Genomic DNA, 12,722 nt, shown 5'->3' with positions numbered 1-12,722 from the left:
GAGACAAGACTGGTGGTAGCGCTCACCTCTTCTTCTCCGAATAAGCTGTTTTCCAGATGTCCCAAACAATCGAAAAGGGGATTCATCAGAGAAAATGACTTTGCCCCAGTCCTCAGCAGTCCACTCCCTGTACCTTTTGCAGAATATCAGTCAGTCCCTGATGTTTTTTTCTGGAGAGAAGTGGCTTCTTTGCTGCCCTCCTTGAAACCAGGCCTTGCTCAAAGAGTCTCTGCCTCACAGTGCGTGCAGAAGCACTCACACCAGCCTGCTGCCATTCCTGAGCAAGCTCGGCACTGCTGGTAGTCCGATCCCGCAGCTGAAACAGTTTTAAGATACGGTCCTGGCGCTTGTTGGTCTTTCTTGGGCGCCCTGGAGCCTTTTTGACAACAATGGAAGCTCTCTCCTTGAAGTTCTTGATGATGCGATAGATTGTTGACTGAGGTGCAATCTTTGTAGCTGCGATACTCTTCCCTGTTAGGCCATTTTTGTGCAGTGCAATGATGGCTGCACGTGTTTCTTTAGAGAAATTTAATCCCTTCATGACCCAGCCTATTTTGACCTTAAAGACCTTGCCGTTTTTTGCAATTCTGACCAGTGTCCCTTTATGAGGTAATAACTCAGGAACGCTTCAATGGATCCTAGCGGTTCTGAGATTGTTTTTTCGTGACATATTGGGCTTCGTGTTAGTGGTAAATTTAGGTCAATAAATTCTGTGTTTATTTGTGATAAAATCGGAAATTTGGCGAAAATTTTTAAAATTTCGCAATTTTCACATTTTGAATTTTTATTCTGTTAAACCAGAGAGTTATGTGACACAAAATAGTTAATAAATAACATTTCCCACATGTCTACTTTACATCAGCACAATTTTGGAAAAAAATTTTTTTTTTGCTAGGAAGTTATAAGGGTTAAAATTTGACCAGCGATTTGTCATTTTTACAACGAAATTTACAAAACCATTTTTTTTAGGGACCACCTCACATTTGAAGTCAGTTTGAGGGGTCTATATGGCTGAAAATACCCAAAAGTGACACCATTCTAAAAACTGCACCCCTCAAGGTACTCAAAACCACATTCAAGAAGTTTATTAACCCTTCAGGTGCTTCACAGCAGCAGAAGCAACATGGAAGGAAAAAATGAACATTTAACTTTTTAGTCACAAAAATGATTTTTCAGCAACAATTTTTTTATTTTCCCAATGGTAAAAGGAGAAACTGAACCACGAAAGTTGTTGTCCAATTTGTCGTGAGTACGCTGATACCTCATATGTGGGGGTAAACCACTGTTTGGGCGCACGGCAGGGCTTGGAAGGGAAGGAGCGCCATTTGACTTTTTGAATAAAAAATTGGCTGCACTCTTTAGCGGACACCATGTCACGTTTGGAGAGACCCTGTGTGCCTAAACATTGGAGCTCCCCCACAAGTGACCCCATTTTGGAAACTGGACCCCCCAAGGAACTTATCTAGATGCCTAGTGAGCCCTTTAAACCCCCAGGTGCTTCACAAATTGATCCGTAAAAATGAAAAAATACTTTTTTTTCACACAAAATTTCTTTTCGCCTCAATTTTTTCATTTTCACATGGGCAATAGGATAAAATGGATCCTAAAATTTGTTGAGCAATTTCTCCCGAGTACGCCGATACCTCATATGTGGGTGTAAACCACTGTTTGGGCACACGGCAGGGCTCGGAAGGGAAGGCGCGCCTTTTGACTTTTTGCATGGAAAATTAGCTCCAATTGTTAGCGGACACCATGTCGCGTTTGGAGAGCCCCTGTGTGCCTATGCATTGGAGCTCCCCCACAAGTGACCCCATTTTGGAAACTAGACCCCCCAAGGAACTTATCTAGATGCATACTGAGCACTTTAAACCCCCAGGTGCTTCACAGAAGTTTATAATGCAGAGCCATGAAAATAAAAAATAATTTTTCTTTTCTCAAAAATGATTTTTTAGCCTGGAATTTCCTATTTTGCCAATGGTAATAGGAGAAATTGGACCACAAATGTTGTTGTCCAGTTTGTCCTGAGTACGCAGATGCCCCATATGTGGGGGTAAACCACTGTTTGGGCGCACGGCAGGGCTCAGAAGGGAAGGCACGCCATTTGGCTTTTTAAATGGAAAATTAGCTCCAATCATTAGCGGACACCATGTCGCGTTTGGAGAGCCCCTGTGTGCCTAAACATTGGAGATCCCCCACAAATGACCCCATTTTGGAAACTAGACCCCCAAAGGAACAAATCTAGATGTGTGGTGAGCACTTTGAACCCTCAAGTGCTTCACAGAAGTTTATAACGCAGAGCCATGAAAATTAAAAAAAAAATTTCTTTTCTCAAAAATGATTTTTTAGCCCGCAATTTTTTATTTTCCCAAGGGTAACAGGAGAAATTTGACCCCAAAAGTTGTTGTCCAGTTTCTCCTGAGTACGCTGATACCCCATATGTGGGGGTAAACCACTGTTTAGGCACATGCTGGGGCTCGGAAGTGAAGTAGTGACGTTTTGAAATGCAGACTTTGATGGAATGCTCTGCGGGCGTCACGTTGCGTTTGCAGAGCCCCTGGTGTGCCTAAACAGTAGAAACCCCCCCACAAGTGACCCCATTTTGGAAACTAGACCCCCAAGGAACTTATCTAGATATGTGGTGAGCACTTTGAACCCCCAAGTGCTTCACAGACGTTTACAACGCAGAGCCGTGAAAATAAAAAATCATTTTTCTTTCCTCAAAAATGATGTTTTAGCAAGCAATTTTTTATTTTCTCAAGGGTAACAGGAGAAATTGGACCCCAATAATTGTTGCGCAGTTTGTCCTGAGTATGCTGGTACCCCATATGTGGGGGTAAACCACTGTTTGGGCACACGTCGGGGCTCGGAAGTGAGGGAGCACCATTTGACTTTTTGAATACAAGATTGGCTGGAATCAATGGTGGCGCCATGTTGCGTTTGGAGACCCCCCTGATGTGCCTGAACAGTGGAAACCCCTCAATTCTAACTCCAACACACCCCTAACCCTTATCCCAACTGTAGCCGTAACCCTAACCACAACCCTAACCCCAACACACCCCTAACCCTAACCACAACCCTAATTCCAACCCAACTCTAACCCTAAGGCTATGTGCCAACGTTGCGGATTCGTATGAGATTTTTCAGCACCGTTTTTGAAAAATCCACGGGTAAAAGGCACTGCGTTTTACCTGCGGATTTACCACGGATTTCCAGTGTTTTTTGTGCGGATTTCACCTGCGGATTCCTATTGAGGATCAGGTGTAAAACGCTGCAGAATCCGCACAAAGAATTGACATGCTGCGGAAAATACAACGCAGCGTTTCCGCGTGGTATTTTCCGCACCATGGGCACAGCGGATTTGGTTTTCTATATGTTTACATGGTACTGTAAACCTGGTGGAACACTGCTGCGGATCCGCAGCCAAATCCGCACCGTATGCACATAGCCTAATTCTAAAGGTATGTGCACATGCTGCGGAAAATGCTGCGGATCCGCAGCAGTTTCCCATGAGTTTACAGTTCAATGTAAACCTATAGGAAACAAAAATCGCTGTACACATGCTACAGAAAAACTGCACGGAAACGCAGCGGTTTACATTCCGCAGCATGTCACTTCTTTCTGCGGATTCCGCAGCGGTTTTACAACTGCTCCAATAGAAAATCGCAGTTGTAAAACCGCAGTGAAATGCGCAGAAAAACCGCGGTAAATCCGCGATAAATCCACAGCGGTTTAGCCCTGCGGATTTATCAAATCCTCTGCGGAAAAATTCGCAGAGGACCAGAATACGTGTGCACATCCCGAATCCTAACCCTACCCCTAACCCTAGTTCTTACCCCAACATTAGTGGAACAAAAAAAATAAATTCTTTATTTTTTTTTTTTTATTGTCCCTACCTATGGGGGTGACAAAGGGGGGGGGGGGGGGTCATAGGTTATATCTCAGTGATCAAAACTCATTTTGGAACGAATCTGCCGGCTGGCAGATTCGGCGGGCGCACTGTACATGCGCCCGCCATTTTGGAAAATGGCGGCGCCCAGGAAAGAAGACGGACGGACCCCGGGAGGCTAGGTAAGTATATGGGGGGGTGGATCGGAGCATGGGGGGGGGGGGGGTGGATCGGAACACGGGGGGTGGATTGGAGCACGGGGTGGGGGATCGCTGTGCGGGGGGGTGGATCGCAGTGCGGGGGGGGTGGATCGGAGTGCGGGGGGGTTTGATTGGAGCACGGGGGGAGCGGACAGGAGGACGGGGGAGCGGAGCACAGGACGGAGGGGAGCGGACCACAGATCGGGGGGCTGGGGGAGCAATCGGTGGGGTGGGGTGGGTGCACATAAGTGTTTCCAGCCATGGCCGATGATATTGCAGCATCGGCCATGGCTGGATTGTAATATTTCACCAGTTTTTTAGGTGAAATATTACAAATCGCTCTGATTGGCAGTTTCACCTTCAACAGCCAATCAGAGCGATCGTAGCCACGGGGGGGGGGGGGGGGGTAAAGCCACCCCCCTGGGCTAAACTACCACTCCCCCTGGGCTAAACTACCACTCCCCCTGTCCCTGCAGATCGGGTGAAATGGGAGTTAACCCTTTCACCCGATCTGCAGGGACGCGATCTTTCTGTGACACAGCATATGCGTCACAGGTCGGATTGGCACCGACTTTCATGACACATACGCTGTGTCACAGGTCGGGAAGGGGTTAAAGTGTCCAGTGATGTCATTCTTACTTAATCATGACTGATTGATCGCCAGCCCTGTCCTCATCGACACCCACACCTGTGTTAATGGATCAATCACTAAAACGATGTTAGCTGCTCCTTTTAAGGCAGGACTGCAATCATGTTGAAATGTGTTTTGGGGGTTAAAGTTCATTTTCTTGGCAAATATTGACTTTGCAAGTACAGTAATTGCTCTTAAGCTGATCACTCTGACATTCAGGAGAATATGCAAATTGCCATTAGAAAAAATGAAGCAGTAGACTTTGGAAAAATTAATATTTGTCTCATTCTCAAAATGTTTGTCCATGACTGTATATAAGAAAAGACACATGAATGGATAGCAGGCCTTGGTAATCTATAACCTGTTTATATTAACCCTTTAGAGACAGAGCCAAATTTAAAAAATCTGACACATGTCACTTTGTGGTAATAACTCTGGAGCGCTTTGACAAATTCCAGTGATTTTGAGATTTTTTTAATGACACATTATACTTTATGATAATGGTAAATGTAGGTTGATGATTTGTGTTTATTTATTAAAAAAAAATCGGAAATTTGACAAAAATGTAACAAAGTTAGCAATTTTCAAACTTTGAATGATTACCCCTCTAATTCAGACAGTCATACCACAGCAAAAAAATAATAAATATTTCCCACATGTCTGCTTTACATAAGCACCATTTGTAAAATGTTATTTTATTTTGTAGCATTTTAGGATGTTTAAAAATGTAGCAGTAATTTTTTCATTTTTTTCATGGAAATTTACAAAATTCTTTTTTTTTTTTAGGGACCTATCCATGTTTGAAGTGCCTTTAGGGTTCCTATATATGTTGGAAAACCCCCAAAAGTGATACCATTTTAAAAACCACACCCTTTGACATTAAATTTTGATGTCACGTAGTTTATTAACCCTTCAGGTGCTTTTCAGGAATTAATGCAAAGTGACATGACGGGAATGAAAAAGTGTATTTTTACCACCTAAATGTTGCTAACTTCTGAACAGGCCACTGTAGCCGGCAGACTCTTAAGGCCGCTATTTGGCCATGAACTGACATGGCAAACATCAGGACCACACAATTATGATCTCAGGGTGCCGATGGTGATAAAGAGGGAGCCCCACACTCTTTTAAATATTTATATGATGTAGTCCTTATTGACAGCAGCATCTAAGGGGTTAAACAGATATGGACGGTGCCAACACTGATCATGGCTGATGCAGCAAGTTGTCAGCTATAGTGTACAGCCGTCAGCTGCTGGATTGTCACCTGTATGGGGAGGCTATTCTCTTATATCTCAGGTCAGTAAAAAGACGTATTGATGGTCATTAAGGGGTTAAAGGTAATCTGTCATCAGGTTTTTGCTAGCCCATCTGAAAGCAGCATAATTTAGGGGCAGAGACCCTGATTCCAGTGATACGCAAGATTGCAGTTAACGTTAAAATCCCTGTTTTCTCTGCCACAGATTTAGCAGTTCTCTGAATGCTGAGCCCTGTATATCCCCACTCCACACCACTGATTAGCAGCTTTTTCTCCTAGTACACAAAGCTTCCAATGAGTGGTGGGGGCAGGGTAATACAGCTCTCATAAATATAGAAGAGTACACGGCAGCAGGCTTACTATTCCTCTAATGATCTCCTAGCTACACTAAGCAGCCCAGTAATACATCACTGGAATCAGTGTCTGTCTCTACAGTGTGCTGCTCTGTTTAGGTGGCAAAAACCTGCTGACAGATTCCATTTAAACGCTGCACTTGACATTACTCTTTTATTACTTATTACTTTTTATTTTTGATTTCCTTTTCTTACAGGGTATATTCCATTTCCAGTTGGGCCGAGGAGAACCAATGCTGCACACACGTTTGCGTCCACATTGTAAAGAATTTTTAGAGAAAATTGCCAAACTATATGAGCTGCACGTTTTCACCTTTGGAAGCAGGCTTTATGCACATACTATTGCTGGTCAGTATTCTGCCAAATCTTGTTCTAAATATGCTTCATACTTTGTCGTGGTCTGATCACGGACAGACTTCGAGTCTCCTGACCTGAACGTGACATGTTTGAGGAACGGACCGTGACTCTCAAATTTGTGAATCGTATCAGCTGTAATCCCCAACGAAGTCTCCATGCTGCCATTTAAGGCCCACAATGAATGGGAGACAATATTAGAACTGATTGGCTGCATAACATTTTGCCATTTTCCTAAGCGGCACAATTTAAACCCTGGGCTTTGCATCATGGCTGCTTGGCGAACTCTACTTGTAAGTAGCCACTACTAGCAGTAGTTCTGGAGCTCACGGTATACTGTTCTTCTGAGGTGTCTGGTAAATTCATGCAGCCAGAATATATAGAAAACACATGCTCTCGTTATAATCAAGAATGCACAGACGGTGTGGTCATGCATACGGCATTCTGGATGCCACCACTAGAGGGCGTGTTCTGCACACGGTTATAGAATGATTTCCAGACTACCATTTCATCCCAGCACTGTCTATGCACAGGGATTTTTAAAATATAATAATATATTATAATAATTATATACAGTAGTGTTATCATAATGCAGTTACCACAGATTTCTGGATATAAACAGATTGGAAGAAATTCATCAAGACAGACTCTTTTGCACCCCAGTCTTGATGCAGTTTGCTGGAGTAAAATGCACCGAATTGATGAGTGGTGAAAATCGGTATTCATTTAAATGCCGTTTTTAGAGACTGAACGTACTTAAATGGTTAACTGCATTGATTGGAGCTCAGCTCCTGCCGCTTCTGAAATGCGTTTATCGACCTCTATACTTTTAAGATATATTTTCTTTTACTCTTCTAAACATTTTTTTGCGCTTTGTGTTCTAACATTAATTCGTTCCTTCAAACACTGTAATGCTTCTCTTGACATTTGTGCGTGCAATAAGCTGCAGTACTACAGTCCTTCAGTGTATTGTATAGGAGGTCTAGTGATTTCAGGTTCAAGTCCCCAAGGGGGACGTATATAAATCGTAATAAAAAAATCACAATGGCAGAGTGGCTGTATATTGGTCCCCACCCCCCCCCCCCCCTTAAAAATTAGAATAAAAAAACAGATGCAAAACTTGTATGTAGCCCAAAATGATATGGTTCAAAACTGCAGCTTGTCCAACAAAAAACGAAATCGTTAAGGCTTAACTGATGCCAAGTATTTTTTAGAAGTAGTAAGACTTTTTAAATTTGTTCCACAAAATTTAGTTTAATTTTTAAAGTCAGTTTTTTTTTCTTCTTTACAACAAAGTGATTAAAGTCAGCAAAATCCAAGAAAACACCAGCAGAGCTGCTTTTTAAAAACTGCAACTTATTTCACAAGAAAGCAAGCCCCTCATATGGCCATGTCGACGGAAAAATAAAAAAGTTATGCTTCATGGAAGAAGTGTGTTAAATAAAAGCACGAAAAGCTCTTGATCCTTAAAGGGGTTGTCCACTACTCGGACAACCCCATCTCAATGTTGGCCCCCAGCAAAATAACACTTGTCTGCAGGGTGTCTCCTGAGGCTCTCATAGCATTGTTACCTCACGTGATCCCTGCAGTCAATCAGTGCTGGCTGCACTCTCTCCCCACTTTCGGACGTATCGCATACATCAGGAGGAAGAGTTGCTGCCGTCTCATTTCCTGCTGATGTATGCCATGTGTCTGAATGCTGGGAGAGTGCAGCCAGCACTGATTCACCGCAGGTGTCACGTGAGGTAACAATGTTATGAGAGCCCTGGGAGAAACCGTGCAAATACCGCTTGAAAAATGCCGGCACGTCCGTAGAATGGTTATTATTTTACTGGGGGCAAACATACAGATTTGGAAGGGGTTGTCAGAGTAGTGGACAACCCCTTTAAGGATTTTTAAGGTGAAAATTGAAAATCATTAATAGATTCTGCTAAAATGATGACATGTACTGAGCTTTTAAGAGTATTTAGGTCATAAAAGAATATTATTTCTATGTTTAGAGGGAACAGTAAGCATTTTGTCATTTAAAAACCAGCAGGACCTACAGGCTGTTCTTCATCCTCACCAATAATTGTTCCCGTTGCTGTTAATGGTAAATTCATGAAAATTGTTAATACCAAATGTTTCCATTAAATACAATTTTTCATAACAAAGCGTGCATTACTTTAATTAAATTTCTACTTTTCTGCTTTTAACACAAGAGGGCAGTAAAGGGCCACAGAAATATAAAATGTTGCATTAGCGAGAAGTAAAAAAAAAATAAGATACACACATGTACACATATATATTCAATTAAAATGGCTGCTATTGGCTCTCTGCTCCGCCAATACTGCCCACTATCATATTGGCCCATTTGGCATTTGGCCCTGCTGTGTCTAGTATGTGGCTGCCTAGTGGTTGGGATGGGATTTGCAGTCTGTCGATGGTTTTGCCGCCTTATCGGATTTTATCGGTGTTGTGAGGAATTGTCCATAATGATACTTGCAGTAAGATGAGGGTGACCACGTGCCCGTATCTCTGTTGTCAGTACCTATTACACATAAATCTACTTTCACGCCACATTTTTCTCTATTTTAAGTTGGCTCTGATCTCTGCAGCAGCTGCCATTGTGGCCAATATCAGACACCCATGGGTGCAATACAGAAAAGAGAAAACCTCCATATACCTCAGTATTGCATTCAAAATTGTGCAGCCGTTGAGGCCAGCGTTAGTGTCTTGGGTGTAAAAAAAAAAAAATATAGTAACATATTTTAGACAATTCCAAATACAGTACATGCTAGTGTTTCTTTCACCCATTCCTGTCGGTGCATTAAAAGGGTATTTCCATCTTTATAGATGAAGATTGTCAGATAGTTAATGTAAAAAAAAAAAAAAAAAAAAAAAAAAAAAAAGCTTTTGAAATGTACTGCTTATTATGTTATCTTTTATTTTGTTTACAGGCTGTTGCCATGAAGATTGACCACTGTTGCTGTCTAGCTTGTAAGCACTTTGCATGTTCTGCTGTCTAGCAGTGGTGGTCTATCTCCAATGCAATGAGTTGGTCTCAAAAAAAAAAAAAAAAAAGTAGTAATATCTAGAGACCTGCTGAGATAATTAATATCCAGTAAATTACAAAGTTGCTTGCATTTACAAGCACTATCCGACAATATCCATTTATGAAGATGGGAATAACACTTAAAAAAAAATAAAAATAAAAGTATTGCTGAAAACAAATACTAGCAAATTGCATATAAGTCCCATGTGAATCTGGCCTAAGAGGGGTATAACATTAGCTTAATTGGAGGTCTGTTGATTTTATGGGCTCATGAACTTTGGACTTTACAATGTATTAATATACCTGTTTTGTCTTTTTCTTTTTTAGGATTTTTGGATCCTGAGAAGAAGCTTTTCTCACATCGAATCTTATCAAGGGATGAATGTATAGATCCTTTTTCCAAAACTGGAAACCTTAGGTTTGTTTTTTATTTATTTATTTTTTAATAAATATGCATGTGATGAATTTTATTAATGGCTTCCAGCTTGTTTTTATGAATCACTCTGTACCAAAGGCTGTTGGGGCACTTGTGTTACCTGTACAGAGGGACATGGTTTCTGTAGTAGCTGAATGGTAGGATAATGCCATTAGTATTATAAGAGTATACTGCTCTAATCCCATTTTCGCAGAGATTGCCTGTTTGTTAGGCAATCTCTACATGTGTTGTGGCTGTAGAACAGCCATGAGACATGCAGCCACAGGGATTCGAACATAGTATTCGAGCACTCCAAAGACACTCTGTTAGCACTCGAGTATACTCTGTTAACACCTTATTGGAGCACATTCACTAATCACTAGATGCCATCTGTAAGTACCGTATTTTCCGGCGTATAAGACGACTGGGCGTATAAGACGACCCCCAACTTTTCCAGTTAAAATATAAAATCTTCTCAAAAGTCGGGGGTTGTCTTATATGCCGGGTGTCGTCTTATAGGGTGGGTGCGGAGCAATCTGCGGTCGATTGTATATAGTGGGGGGAGTGGTCCCGATGATGAGGTGAGGGAGCGCCTCACCAGGAAGGTGTAAGTGAAGCAAACTGTCAGCGTCTGGGATGCCAGGGGTATGCAAAAAAGAGAGAGAGAGAGCGGTGCTGTGACTAGAAAAACACTCCTCTTTCACTAATCTGGCTCGCCCTTGTATCCTATTATCTCCTTCTCTGCCTCTGCTTCACTTACACCTTCCCGGTGAGGCGCCCCTCACCTCGTCATTGGGACCGCTCCCCTCACAATATGCGGCGACCGCAGATTACTCCGCACCTGCCCTATAAGACGACACCTGGCGTATAAGACGACACCCGACTTTTGAGAAGATTTTCAGGGGTTAAAAAGTAGTCTTATACACCAGAAAATACAGTAATAATGAATATAACTGCCTAGATGTATGTGTGCAGAACTTGTCGGAGCGCAGTCTTATCATCTTACTTGAAAAGTCACAGCAAGTAAATATTTTAGAATGTGTTTGAATGTTTTCAGTGAATTTTGAGCCTACGTAGGTTTGTGTTCAGCATCTTTTTTGTTTTATATAGCACTTTTCAATTTTTCATATTTATTTTTATCCTTTATCTTGTAATTTTAAGGAATCTTTTTCCGTGTGGGGACTCTATGGTCTGCATCATTGATGATCGAGAAGATGTTTGGAAATTTGCTCCTAATTTGATTACAGTTAAAAAGTATGTCTACTTTCAAGGTACAGGTGACATCAATCCACCCCCTGGTTCAAGGGAAGCCCAGATAAGGAACAGAGGTTAGTAATAAGGAAGCTGTCAATCGTTACCCTTAAATGTCCCTCTCCAGAGTCCTTAACTTATGTCCCCTTCGGAACACCATTTACCGACTACGTACAATTAACTAAATGCAGGTCCTTAGCGGTAAGTGCATAGAAAGCCACTAAGAGGCGGAGAATGTTAGGAGATTTCTGCTCTGAATTAATGTTTGTTATTGCTTTTCTGGAATTAACCCCTTTACGACCTATGACTTATAGATATGTCATAAGTCTCCTCCCCCTCTTTGATGTGAGCTCCGGCGCTGGGCTCACATCTTTTTTGGAACATGACAGCTGGTTTGATTAGCTGTCATGTGAACCTAACAGCCGCTGGTGAATTCACGATCTACTCGCAGCTGTTGACATGTTAAGTGACGCGGTCAGTCTGATGGCATCATTTAACCCCTTAACCCCCAAGGCTGGTTTGCACGTTAATTACCGGGCCAATTTTAACAATTCTGACCACTGTCCCTTCATGAGGTTATAACTCTAGAACGCTTCAACGGATCCTGATGATTCTGACATTGTTTTCTCGTGACATATTGTACTTCATGTTAGTGGTAAAATTTATTTGATATTACCTGCGTTTGTGAAAAAAGGAAATTTTGTGAAAATTGTGAAAATTTCGCAATTTTCCAACTTTGAATTTCTATGCCCTTAAATCACAGAGATATGTCACACAAAATACTTAATAAGTAACATTTCCCACATGTCTACTTTACATCAGCACAATTTTGAAACCAAGCATTTTTTTTGTTAGGGAGTTATAAGGGTTAAAATTTACCAGCAATTTCTCATTTTTACAACACCATTTTTTTTAGGGACCACATCACATTTGAAGGGTCTATATGATAGGAAATACCCAAGTGTGACACCATTCTAAAAACTGCACCCCCCAAGGTGCTCAAAACCACATTCAAGAAGTTTATTAGCCCTTCAGGTGTTTCACAGGAGGAATTTTTGGAATATTTAAAAAAAAAAATGAACATTTTAACATTTTTCACAAAAAATTTACTTAAGCTCCAATTTGTTTTATTTTACCAAGGGTAACAGGAGAAATTGGATACCCTATATTTGGGGGTAAACCACTGTTTGGGTGCATGGTAGTGCTTAGAAGGGAAGGAGCGCCGTTTGACTTTTCAATGCAAAATTGACTGAAATTGAGATAGGACGCCATGTCGCGTTTGGAGAGTCCTTGATGTGCCTAAACATTGAAACCCATTTTGGAAAGTGGACACCCTAACTTAT

At 41.7% G+C, this 12,722-nt stretch overlaps 1 protein-coding gene across 1 annotated transcript in view; it reads left to right on the top strand.

The window, feature by feature from the left end:
• The window catches only part of CTDP1 (CTD phosphatase subunit 1), a 193,930-nt gene that overhangs the window by 59,441 nt on the left and 121,767 nt on the right, over positions 1 to 12,722 (top strand). The window contains exons 5-7 of the mRNA XM_069730928.1: positions 6,523 to 6,673; positions 10,041 to 10,131; positions 11,290 to 11,456. Of these exons, the coding sequence (XP_069587029.1) occupies positions 6,523 to 6,673; positions 10,041 to 10,131; positions 11,290 to 11,456 (409 nt within the window). The remainder of the gene's footprint in view (positions 1 to 6,522; positions 6,674 to 10,040; positions 10,132 to 11,289; positions 11,457 to 12,722) is intronic.

Source organism: Ranitomeya imitator, chromosome 6, assembly GCF_032444005.1.
Source record: "Ranitomeya imitator isolate aRanImi1 chromosome 6, aRanImi1.pri, whole genome shotgun sequence".
NCBI lineage: Eukaryota > Metazoa > Chordata > Amphibia > Anura > Dendrobatidae > Ranitomeya > Ranitomeya imitator.
This window is presented reverse-complemented; position numbering and strand designations above follow the sequence as displayed.